General features: G+C 26.2%; 1 protein-coding gene across 1 annotated transcript in view; it reads left to right on the top strand.

Annotated features, from left to right (window-relative positions):
* Positions 1–9,890: 9,890 nt before the first annotated feature.
* Positions 9,891–12,959, top strand: part of LOC126908243 (E3 ubiquitin-protein ligase Topors-like) — a 7,028-nt gene continuing 3,959 nt past the window's right edge. Inside the window, exons 1-8 of the mRNA XM_050690156.1 lie at positions 9,891–10,168; positions 10,228–10,340; positions 10,400–10,438; positions 10,737–10,885; positions 11,317–11,416; positions 11,598–11,928; positions 12,003–12,280; positions 12,706–12,954. Of these exons, the coding sequence (XP_050546113.1) occupies positions 9,917–10,168; positions 10,228–10,340; positions 10,400–10,438; positions 10,737–10,885; positions 11,317–11,416; positions 11,598–11,928; positions 12,003–12,280; positions 12,706–12,954 (1,511 nt within the window). The 5' untranslated portion in view covers positions 9,891–9,916. The remainder of the gene's footprint in view (positions 10,169–10,227; positions 10,341–10,399; positions 10,439–10,736; positions 10,886–11,316; positions 11,417–11,597; positions 11,929–12,002; positions 12,281–12,705; positions 12,955–12,959) is intronic.

Here is a 12,959-nt window from a genome sequence, read left to right as displayed (position 1 = left end):
ACAGACCAGAATAATTTGAAATTATTTTAGTTTACTCAAGGATATTTTTGAGTTATTGAATTTTCTTTATAGCCTATACAGAGTGATTTATTAATCATAAATCATTAACTCAATTACACACAAAATAAAAATAATTATAGTTAAAAAAAAACATTTTAGTCTTGTTTTTTTTTAGAATCATGAATAATTCTCAACAAATTCGCGAGTTCTTGAACTCAACTTCGGTGATCTCTATTGATGATGACTTTTCAAATAATTCTATTATTCCTTCTTAGAGAATACAACTCAATCAACAATAAATTTCGAAAAAAATCCAGTATTTACCGTCTCTAAAAATACTGTTAAAAGAAAATTATTGAGTGATTCTGGTGATTATACTTTGTTTCCTCACGATGGGAAAAGTAGTGTATGGAAGAAATTTAAAAGTGTTATGACAACATTTTTGTCGTATCTGGTTTAATTTAATCTGGACAAAGTTTTTTTATTTAATGGTTCGGTTCGGTCAAGAATTTTTTTTTATTTTATAGTCCGGTTCGGTTCGGTCCATTTAAAATTTCTATCCGGTCTGGTCCAATTGAAATTTCATATAACAGTTCAGTCCGGTCTTTTTTTTTAGTTTTTCTGTACGGTTCGGTCCGGTCCTTGAAAATTCGGACCATGCAGAGCTCTATTTGGTTGACTACACAGCGTTGACTATACACTCAATATTCTTTATCAATTTAATAATGGTTCCCTATATGACACATACACTGGCCAACACTATCACTACCTGTATAATTTTAATATTGTTCTATACTTTTATCTTTTTTATATTTTGTAAATTTTTAAGACGATATCCTCTCCCAAACGTGATCGTCGTCGTCGGTGTGTCTAGCCCGGTGTCGATTAAGCCCAAATAGATGACGCCCTCTTCACTTTAAACCAACGTCGTGCCATTTTTCGTGAGTGATATTTTCTCGTGTTAATAAACATTAAATTTTGTAAGGCGTCGGCCATTTTCCGTGGCCGAGATCCCCATCTTCGGATGAGTCCCATCCGGGATTGTGTATCATATATTTTTTTTTTATTAATTAATTTTTTTTGTCTTAATAATTGTTTTTTTCTCTTGTCCCTTCATTTTCAGAGTGGTTTTTGCCTTCCGGTTTTGTCCGCTATTAACTTAACAGTTACAATTTAATAAAGTTCTCTTAATATAATAAAAATCTTTTTATTGAGTGAATATCTTCAATATTCACGTGTATCTTATTTTTTTACCTTTAATAATTCTCCCTAGTTTAAGGTAATGGTCTTCGACATACTGAAGTATGTCCACCACTGGTGACATCAAACAAAACATATTTTGTTTTATTTACAAGGTATCAGCATATTACAGTCTACAACAACACTTTATATTTTAATATATATATATACAGTGTAGCCCACCACTCACTGACAACTTAAATAACTTTTGATCCAGTTAATATTTTTAGCTGATTTATTTTTAAATAATAGTTATACGTTAGGTCTATAGCTATATCTCAATAATTAATTTTTTTACATTTTATTAAAAAATTAATTATTTTTAAATTTTAAATAAAATGTAAAAAAAAAAATCTAAGATAGCTATTTTGTAGAGTAGAATTTAAGAAAAATTTTAGTAAAAAAATATCTTATTAATATTCAGTAGTAAATATTCTGTAGCGTTTTGAAGTTTGTGAAAATTTGAATTTTCATGTATTATTTTATGGTATTAAACATTGATATACGTATTGAGAAAAGGACAGAAGAAAACGATATCTTTTCAGTAATCATATCTTTTCATGATTACTGTGTATACATAAGATGATAATGTGTATACATTACAAATTTGGCATTAATACCATGATGAGAAATTAGATAAGGCAATTATTACTTATCACTCTCATTCAAAAGTATATTGAAAAGCTATATATAGCTATAGACCTAACGTATAACTATTATTTAAAAAAAAAATCAGCTAAAAATATTAACTGGATCAAAAGTTATTTAAGTTGTCAGTGAGTGGTGGGCAAACCTGTATATATATATATATATATATTTTTTTTTTATTCAACGATTACTTAGTTTCATCATATTGTATGTTATTTCATGTAATCTTATATGGTTTACTTCTTGTTTAATTTTTTTTTAAATCCACTTATGGTCCCCGGGTGTTGTTTTTTTTTAATCGAGACTCTCACCTAAGTGGTTGGCGACCGACTTTCCTTTTGCAAGGGAGCCATGAGGGTGGTGACTCCACATTTCGTTGCGTGTCCCAAGTCGTCACCTCTCAGAATAGCGACCATTGCCAGGATGTGTAATTTTATTACACACGAATCTTAAATTTCAATGTTTTCAAAAATTCTATAAATATTTATTTTTATTAAAAATTTAACTTTAGTTATTTATTTTTTTAATGTTTATAACCGTAGGGGGGGGTATTTGTCAGACGTCGGAATACTCAGTCACAAGTTCCGGGGAAAAATTTTGCTCCTTAATTCGGTGATTCATAATAAATTTCTTTAAATTTAAAATCACCCTTATATTTAGTAAGATGTTGTTATAGATTGTGTATGCTGACCTTAATTTTGTTTATAGTAAATGGCTCATATCATTTTTTTTTTATTTTGGTCCGTTGGACATAGTTATTTACCGTGCCATATTTTTTAGATGTCAAGACCTATCCCCTGTGTGTAAATGCGTTTCACTGATAGTAGTGGTTTGCTAACAAACAAAGGTGTTGTCAAAAGTAAAAAATTTCGTTTTATCTTAAAATTTTAGCTACCTAACACGACCTACGATAAATTCTACGGTGAAATTATCTGGTCATGATTATCACCTGTCTATCGTCTATATTGAGTTGTTAGTCTTGTTCGGCAGTTAAGATAAGACAGATATCTACCGATAATAATAATAGATAAGACAGGTCGGGGGAACCGCAAGAAATGTCGGAGATTGTGTAAACGAGTGCACCTGAGAGTTACATCCGCCGCTCGCAATGTCGTTTTGAGGCTTTTTTATTATATTTTTTCTCCATTTGAGATTTAATGTATCGTAATTTGCGTACGTGGCATCACAATAAATAACTCATAAAAATACTAAAATATAGTTTGTGGTCGAATAATAAATTATTATTCAATTTTGTTTGTTGCAATTGTTTTATTGTTCACTATAATTAGATAATTTTGAAATGAAAATGTTTCAAATAGGATTTTATCACAACCATTTTACACATTAAGGGTCTATTACATTAATTTTTTATCGATATCGTTTCGTATTTTTTCGATATATATTAAGGTAATAAATTAATTATTGATATTTTATACATTATAATATCATTAGTACTGCATTATTAAATTTGTCATGAATACAATAATTACTGTTATTTATATTTTAAGACGTTTGAAAATAATAAGATAATTTTAAATCACGAAACAGGACAAAGAATTGTTCCATACAACAGTATGTATAGATAACGTTGAATAAAATCCATATGATACTTGTTAAAAAATTTTACTGTATTATTAAAACAAAACAGAAATTCATAGTTATATCTTTGAGAAAATTAATACATTATGAAATCATTTTATTTACAGAAGGTAGTATTAAAATTTTGGAGAAATTTATTCAAAATATAGACGAGAATATTGAATTCAAAGTAGTTAAAATCAATGTGAGTATATTAAAATGTATATGATATTTACGTGCATTTGGATTTCAACCTTTCTCGTATAAAATTAGCACCGTGGTATGTAACAAATAATAACCTACACGAAGATTTAAACATCAAAACTGTCAAAGAACTTACTATTTTACACTATACTAGATTTTACTCAAAACTTAAAACAAATTCAAGCCTTTTAAATAAAAAAATGTACACAACTTCATTACATGATACCCAGGGCTTGGGACTTATAGCATTTGTCAGAAAATGCTTTTTTTTGCTATTTTTAATGATTTTTTCAAAAAACGCTTATTTTTAGTTTTTTTCTGCTTTTTTCGATGATTTAATAAAAAACAAATGCTTGTTTCTTGTTTTTTCTGTTTTTGTACATTAAAATATTTTCTTTATGACGCAGCCTACCCAGGTTTTTTTTTATCGGTATTTGATAGATCTAATAAGGAAAATAATTCAATTGCCTTCCTTGTTTGTAGAGTTTTGTCTTTGTTATCTTATCTATTTGATAGCCAACGCCGTCCTCGGCATCGTTAACTCCTTTAGCTATGGTTGAAGTGTCATACTAGTGTGGTACTTGGTTGATTTCCTTATTATAATGGATTTCTCGGTAAACAATATTTTTAGAACGTTATGGCATACTGGGATATCAACACAAATTTATACTTAATTTTTCAAAAAATCCATAAACAAGATATTATTTAACATTTCTTGTCATTCAACTTGAAAGTCAAAGTCAGACATCATTTTGATTCTTTCAGAATTAATTTTTTGTCTATTTTTTTTGTATTTTTAATTTTAATTTATAATTAAAAGAACAAATTAATTAAATACCCGTATTTTTTTTTCAACGAAATAGTTTCATTTTAATGGTATTTAATCCTAAAGTCCTAAAAAAGTAAATTCAGCACAGTTACAAATATTTAGTACTTTATTATTTAAAGAAAATTAAGAAATTTGGGGATTTTTTGATTAATTTTTTTATTTATAATTGCTTATTTGAGTGCTTTTTTTTATGTTTTATAGTGCTTTTTTAAGCGCTTTTTTTGATGATTTTAAGTGCTATAAGTCCTGAACCCTGATGATAACCCATCACGAAGACTCAAACGTAAATGGAATCGAGACCTATTGATTAAACAAATTAACTAAAACAATAAAACCAAAACTTGTCTATAATTTCAACTAAAACTAATTGGGGTGTTAACAATGATTTCCTTTTAACGCTATTAATGTTTTATAATTGAATAAGTCAACAAAAAAACTTATTGTAAATTTTATGTACAGATTGTTTTTTTAATAAAGAAAAAACATTAATATTGATTGATTGCGTTACATCTTTAATAACTGATACAGTTTATGGTATATAATTTTAGTTCAACTAGAAGATATTTAACATTTGTCTTTATGTCAAAAATAATCTTATTGAATTTAACTCTATGAAAATCTTATATAACACTTAAAGATTTAATTAATCATTCAACTATCAGTTCACTATGCCAAATCACCACTATGTGGTTATCTGATATCACTGGTTTTTTTCTTTTTTTTTTAAGATATATCAGTTTTATAAGAGAAACAGTTGAAAAATATTTTAATTTAATACATATCGAGTATTAATTTATTATAATTCAACTGTAATAGATAGATTAATCGTATTAATTACTACATTAATATTTCATGACCTACTTGTCGATCTTGTTCGTCAATAAAGTTTTTAATAAGGAGGGGTTGGGTTGGGTTGGGTTGGGTTGTATTGAAAACGATTTAATTTATAACGGTTTCAAATCGATTTAAAAGGGGAGGGGGGCGTATGGGTTGAACAGAACCCAAATAACAATATTTGGCCATAATTCTTTTTGTAACTGAAAGACTCAATTAAAATTTTTCTGTGATAAATATTTTAATTTCTTATAAAATATATGTTAGATATAATTAATGCTAATTCCTGTGTAATTGTGGAGCTATAATATTTTTTTAATAAAAACTAATAAAAGAAAAAAAAATTAATGATCAATTTGATACAAATTTTAAATTTATATTTTACAGAAAAATAATCTAGATAGTAATACACCTTTAATAAACGATACAATTTATGATGAAAAATTAAAAGCTCAACTAGAAGGTATTCAAAAATTATCTTTATGGAATTATGTCAAAAATGATCCTGTTAAATTGAACTTTATTAAAAAATCTTCAACAACCCTTGAAGATTTAATTAATAATTCAACGAAATACGAAAAAACTCTTCAATCAACTCTTAATAAAGCAATAGAAATTATGTTTGATCGATCTTTAAAGTATATGATCTTGCTATCTGTATATGCCTATGAAATTCTAATTATTCAACGTAGTTCAAAATCATATTGGGGACAGTTATTAGAAGTTTCTAATAAAATAAATAAAGTAATGATTAAATTGGATCACAAGAATAATGCAAGTTTCTACTTGGACCTATTGATAAATGCAAAGTATGATGGAACAGATAGACTGGCTAAATTAAAAGGAGTGGCAAAAGAATACGCATTATATTTTATAGAATTCAGAGAATGGAATAAATATAACTTTCAATATACATATACAGATTCCGAACTTTGGGATTATACNAATATACATATACAGATTCCGATCTTTGGGATAATAACATACTACCACAAGATTTAATAAATGAATTATTAAAAGGATTTCCCAAACAACAAGAAAATGAAAAACCATACAATTTTCATAGAATAACTAAAAATCTAGAGCAATTAAAAGAAAAGTTAGAGAAAATTTTTAGTCTAATTCAGGCAGAATATAATACAATTGTTTAAATAGATTTGTAACTTTTGATAAATTCTTTGAATAGGGTATAATATTTATCTTACCTAGTATAAATTTAACTTCTAAAAAATTATTAAAANTATTTATCTTACCTAGTATAAATTTATCTTTTAAAAAATTGTTTAATAATTTAAGACTAAAAAAAAATATTTTAATAACATATTGATATTAAATACTATATATTATAAATAAATGGTGTGTTTTCAATATAATTTTGAGATTGTATTTTCATATGACATCAGTTTAAATAAAATAAAATGAATAATGTGTTGTTTTAGTTTTTTACACAAAAATCGAAATCACAATAAGATTTATTCAAAATTCAAGAAGTATATACTGTTGACTACATGCTTTAAAATGTGTCTAAAAGAAATTCCAAAGAGGGTATTTGTGTGTACACTCACTCCTTCTCTCTCTTTGTAGTCATTTGCACTGCTCATCACCAGTATTATCGCTTTTTGAGAAATATAAATTACTTAGTTTGTCTTTACAATTTCCAGTAAGGTTTCAATTTTAATTGATCCTTACTATAAGAGCTATATGAATCGTCGCCATTGGACCGCTGAGTCAAACGTCTGGCAATTTGTCATATTATAACGATTATGGGCGATGTGTGTTAAGGTCTGTCCGCAGCGAGTGATTTTTTTGTTATATGCGTCGCAACATTATAATTTTTGTGAAATCTACATATTTTTTGCGAGTGACCGATAATTATATAATGTAACTTAAATTTTTATGACGCCAACCGAACCAGTCTCATTATCTTAGTCCTACGAGGCTAAAGGAAAGAATTAGGCAATGGAGATATGTGTTTTACGATTTACTGGCCCCTATAAAAATATATGATTTTTTTACCTAAAATGCTGATTATTGCTCAAGTGAAACTAATAGCGTTGTGTCAGCTATAAATCCTAAAAATGCCTTTTTGTGAATGTCTGATAAAGTGTATGTCACAAAAAACTGTTTTATGAGATCTAGAAAAATCTATGATGTTACACGATTTAAATTTCATTTATGTCCATCTACTTTTTCAGACAAATGCGAACTACGCTATGTTTAAATAATACGACGTGAGTATTATATATATTATCAATGTCAAATAAATAGTTTAACAAATATTAAAAGATAAAATATATTAATTGAGTGGTAATAGAAGTGCATTATTCAATATTATTATTATTATTTATATTTAATGATTGTATAATAGCATGCGCAGACTTTAATTGTGTTTATAGTGAATTGATAACACTTGGCTTATATTTCATTTTGCAATTTTTAATAAAACACATCCTGTCACAATTTTTTTTTTTTAGAGTACGAAAAATATGTGAATCCTGAAATGGTGAGAAATTATTTTATGTAAATATTATAATTGGTTTTAATAATGAGGCAACTTGGGATAATGATATGCAAGTCAATGTTAAGCAAGACATTTTGTTTTTTTTATTCTACGACATGCATTATTGTGAACCGCCTTGGAACTGCTGTTAATTATTACTTAAAGCTTAACGCCCTCTCTATAACTCAGAACACTGCGTAGCCTTCCTCATTATATATTATACAGACTTCCTTAAGTGCCGGCCTGACCAGCGCCTTTGTCTAAGGTGTTAAGTCGATTTGCCTTTTCTTCCTTTTATTTTTTTTATATAACATCGTTTGTTGTTTTTCTTTGATACTATTTTCTTGAACTATAAATTACTTTTCAATAGGGTATTTGGTCTATGATCACTATCTATGTGTGCCCTTGGAAAACTTCCGCAGTATTTTACTTGATTTCTAAATTTCTTCTTGACCGTATATAGTCTATTTGCTATCTATCTATGTCTTAAGGCATTTTTTACGTATACTTCTTCTGGATTGACAGCTTTTTTTTTAATTAAATCAATATTATGAACATTTAATGGTTTTATTAGCACACGTAGCATACGCAGATACTGAATCGTGTTTATCGTGTATTTATACCATTTATATATGGTATCAACAAAACCTAACTACATTACACAAACATAACTTATAAGTTGTGTTTTCATTTTACAATGCAATGAAAACATTCTATCATACTATTAGCATCGTTGCGAAGCTAAAAAAAGTATTAAATTTACTATGAAGTGTTTTTTTTTTTTTACAAGATGATATTTAATTTTTTAAATAATTTAATAATATTTTATAATTTAAGTAAAACTTGAAAAACGTTGGTTATTAAAAAGAAATAATTTAAGTATAACTTATAGTACTTAATATAAGCTTTATTTTAACATATGTTTGAAACTCGGAGTATTTGAATTATTTTCAAAGATTAAATTTTTGTGCAAAAATTGCTATTTCTGATTTTACTTATGTGGGCAGGTAGAGGGTCAAATTTCCAAAAAATTTTATTAAATAAAAGGGATGTACCTAAGGTTATAAGGAAAATTATTTGTTTTCGTTTATTTTTCAAATAGTTATGGCAGTTTTAAGAAAAAAAAGTAAAATTAAAAAATTATAATAATTTATGTATATTATAACAAGAATATTATTGATAATCCACAAAAAAGTGAAATAAATTGTCATTTAGTAAACTTCCTATTAAGTAATATCGTTTACCAAAAAATTATTATAATTTTCATAACAATTTCACAATAAATTTCAACTTAATGATTCAAGTTCAGATTCTTAAATATTTTAAATCATTTTTAATTAACCAGATAGTATTTATATTTTTGTATAAATAACAAATAGGTTTTAAACATACATTTTATTGCTAGGTTTTTAGAATCAATAAATATTTTAAGAAGAAATCAGTATATTACATTTATTAATTATTTTTTTTAGTAAGTAAATTTGAAGTTTAAAATTAATTATTGTTGAAATATTTTTAACATATTATATTTTTGAGGGATTAAAGAAAAAAAATTAACAAAGTACTATATTTTGTTTTATTTTAAATGTTTATTACTTTTTCTGAATTTATATCAAATGTAAGTATAATATTTTTATTATAAGAACTCTATAACAAATTGTATTAACTGAATACTTTTCTATTTTATTAAAATAAGGCTATACTTGTTTGGCTGATGAATTAATAATTGACTATAATTATATAAAATATATTTTTAATTGGAAAACAATCTCGAAGACAGTTGTTCCATAATTGTCAATATTTAGAAAGTAAAATGATATATTTATTATGAATGAATACTTAAGATAAGTACTATAAAATTAAGGTTACTTTTTAATTATATAAATAACATATTTTATAATTTTTTTTATTCTGAAATTTTGATAAATATCAGTTGTCAGAAATATCTAATATTACACTATATCTTTCATGAATAATAATAATATAACTATTATGATATTATTTACCAAAACATTCTTTTAATATAATGCATTGTCATTTAAATAAACATATTTTCAGGTTAATATAGTTTTGCAATTTGTAATATGTCATTGAATAACAAGACTGAATCCTATAAAGAGTCATCAGGTGTTTCAGTTGTGGATTTGTCAGATACCTCAGATGATGATGAATTAGCAGTAACAAAAAAAGTTGGTAAAAACCTAAGTGATCAAATAGAAAGGCCAAAAACACCTGAAACGCATTGTTCTATTTGTCTTGAAGAATTAAACAATAAATGCTACTCAGATTCATGTTGGCATGTGTTTTGTTTTGAATGTTTAAAACGATGGTCAACTGTTAGTTATTAAAATAACCCACATTTAAGTATTACTATGTTAATTATTAATTCTGTTAGATTGAATCATCCTGTCCATTATGTAAAAAAGGTTTCAAATTTATAAATCATACATTCATAGAACAAGGCATTCATGAAACTTATGAGGTACCTATTCAAGGCAGAGATGCATCGTAAGTAATTTATGGCATATTTTTAAATTTTTTATTTCATTAAATTTCTATTTTTTTAGACAAAGAATATTTTTACGTCCTTTTGCTGATGTTAATAGGTACGTTAAATACGATTTTAATTGAAATATAAAAATGTTTTTCATATAAACTGCTATATTTAATATTTTAAACCTGCATAATGATTTTTATTATGACTCATTATTTCTTTATGATTTCATACAAACTTGTTGTTTAAGAATAATAATATATCATCGGCTTCATATTTTTATAAATTTTACTTCGTATAATTATAAATTATTTTTTATATATTTAAAAATACTAATAAAATTTAATAGTCAATATTGCCATTATGATAAAAATTGTGGAATCTATGTTTAATTTAATTTGATTTTTCAGAATGAATTTATTGTTGGATCTCGTGAGAAGGAATGAAAGACTAATAAGTGAACAAGATCGTGGTTACTCTCATTATCACCAAAGACAATTTCCAGGGGAATCAAATTTTACTGTTTTTAACGGTCATCTTATACGTCGCCAAACTCATGGTAATTATGTGACTCCAATGTGAATTAGACTTTAGAATGAAATATCTTTTGAAAAGATGTTTTAAAAATTAATTTTGATTTAAAAGTATTTTTTATTTGTTCTCAATTATGTCTATAAATTCTACATCTATTGATCTTTGTTTTCTTGTTATTTAAATAAAACATTTTTACAGGTGGTTCTTAGAGTTTAAACTTTCACCATTGATATAAAATTATGGTAGTTAGAGTAGTAAAGGGGTGAATTTTCCTACTACTCTACATTCTCTATTCTTACATGCCCCCAAATAAGTTTTTCTTCTATATTTGCACTTTAAAAATGTTATAAGACCATAATTATTATTATGGTACCAACTGTATTGTGAATAAAGATCCTATATAGATCTATTTAAATATTATGTAACTCTTCTAACCTATAATTATTTGATTTTTAGGTCAAACTATGAGAGTTCGTGTGTATACTGACAATATTTGGGCTGTACCATTGCCTGATTTAAGTGGTCGCTTTAGAGATTGCAGTTCAGCATTTTATAGGTACACAAGAGGTTATAATTAATAAAAGTATTGTTTATTATTAATATTAAATCTGATACTATCCTTTTAATTTTTCTTTAATAATTATTACCGCAAAGAAATAGTATTATGTGTAAAATTAATTATACTTTGGTAATTAGTATGTATGAATTACTATCCTCATTATTATTTTCTTTTTTAGAGATAATCCAGCTCAAATGTATCGATTGGTTGGTTTTATTGTCCGGGATATTTCAGCCATTAGAGAAATAGAAAGATCTGAAGGTTTAAGATCTGATAATCCGAATGATGAAGACTATATTACAAATATAATTATGCAAACAATTATAAATTATGAAATTCGTGAATCATTTACAACTGCTGTTTTAAGACCATTTCTTGGTGAATATACTGATCATTTTTGTCATGAGCTACATAATTATGCTACTAGTCCAAATGATATGATTGGTTATGATCGTAATGTAAGATATAATAGTCGCCCAGGTTTTCCATCACTTCAAAATGGTATAAATGTAAGTTAATATCCATTTAAACATATTTGAATATAGCATAATTTATCGTATTTATAACAATTATTTTTTATTAGACCATTGACTTACAAATTCCTGTTAATCCACCTACTAATGTTAGGACACTGCCATCTTTGAACGGTACAAATATTGTTGATTTTGAAAGTGATTCAGATTCAACTAGAATACAATATGCACAAGAAGTCACTGTGGTAAGCAGGAGTACTAGTGAAGATTCAGATATTGAAATTCTTAGTCAACCATTCAGACCTGTTGATACATATGATTTGTCAATTAGAGATCAACCATCTACTTCTACAGGAATACGTAATTCCTTAGATCGTCCTACTAATAGGTAACTATTTTATTTTATAAAAGTTAATATGAAAAATATTTAGATTTGGTGATGATTTTCTTATGTTTTGTCATTTTAACTTATGACAATGGTAAGGTCTTACCATATACAGGTGTTTCAGATCTAAATGACAAATCTTCAAATATATCTTAAGGTAAAATGTTAGTTAGGTCTAAAACAATGTATATTATATTATGGCATTTTATTTATGAAAAGTCATAATACAGTTTCCCTGTTCTAACAAACAATATTCAAATTTNTCATAATACAGTTTCCCTGTTCTAACAAGCAATATTCAAATTAATTAATTAAACAATTCTTAAATCATTTTTCTGTTGAATTATTTTTTACCATTTTTTTAATCAAGTCAAATAAATTGTTTTTATATTATTTGTAGTACATCAATTTTTATTCTTTAATTTTAGGTATAATCTTAGACGAAGGAGATTATTTTCACCTCCACTAGCTGATACAGCTGGATGTCCTGTGCACTTATCTCGAATTGGATCTTCATCTAGTTCAAGCCGAAGAAGTATTACAATAGAATCCTCATCATCTGATGATGAAGCAACTATTACTCATCAGCCACAAGCATTGCGCATGAAAGCTGATATAGTGAATGGAAAAAGGAAAAAGAAGGTAAAAAAGAGCAAACAGAATAAGAAAAAGAAGAATATGG

The sequence above is a fragment of the Daktulosphaira vitifoliae genome, unplaced genomic scaffold, assembly GCF_025091365.1.
Source record: "Daktulosphaira vitifoliae isolate Bord-2020 unplaced genomic scaffold, ASM2509136v1 Scaffold_5, whole genome shotgun sequence".
In the NCBI taxonomy this organism is placed as follows: Eukaryota; Metazoa; Arthropoda; class Insecta; order Hemiptera; family Phylloxeridae; genus Daktulosphaira; species Daktulosphaira vitifoliae.
The sequence above is the reverse complement of the archived record's forward strand: the minus strand, read 5'-3'. Positions and strand labels throughout refer to the sequence as shown.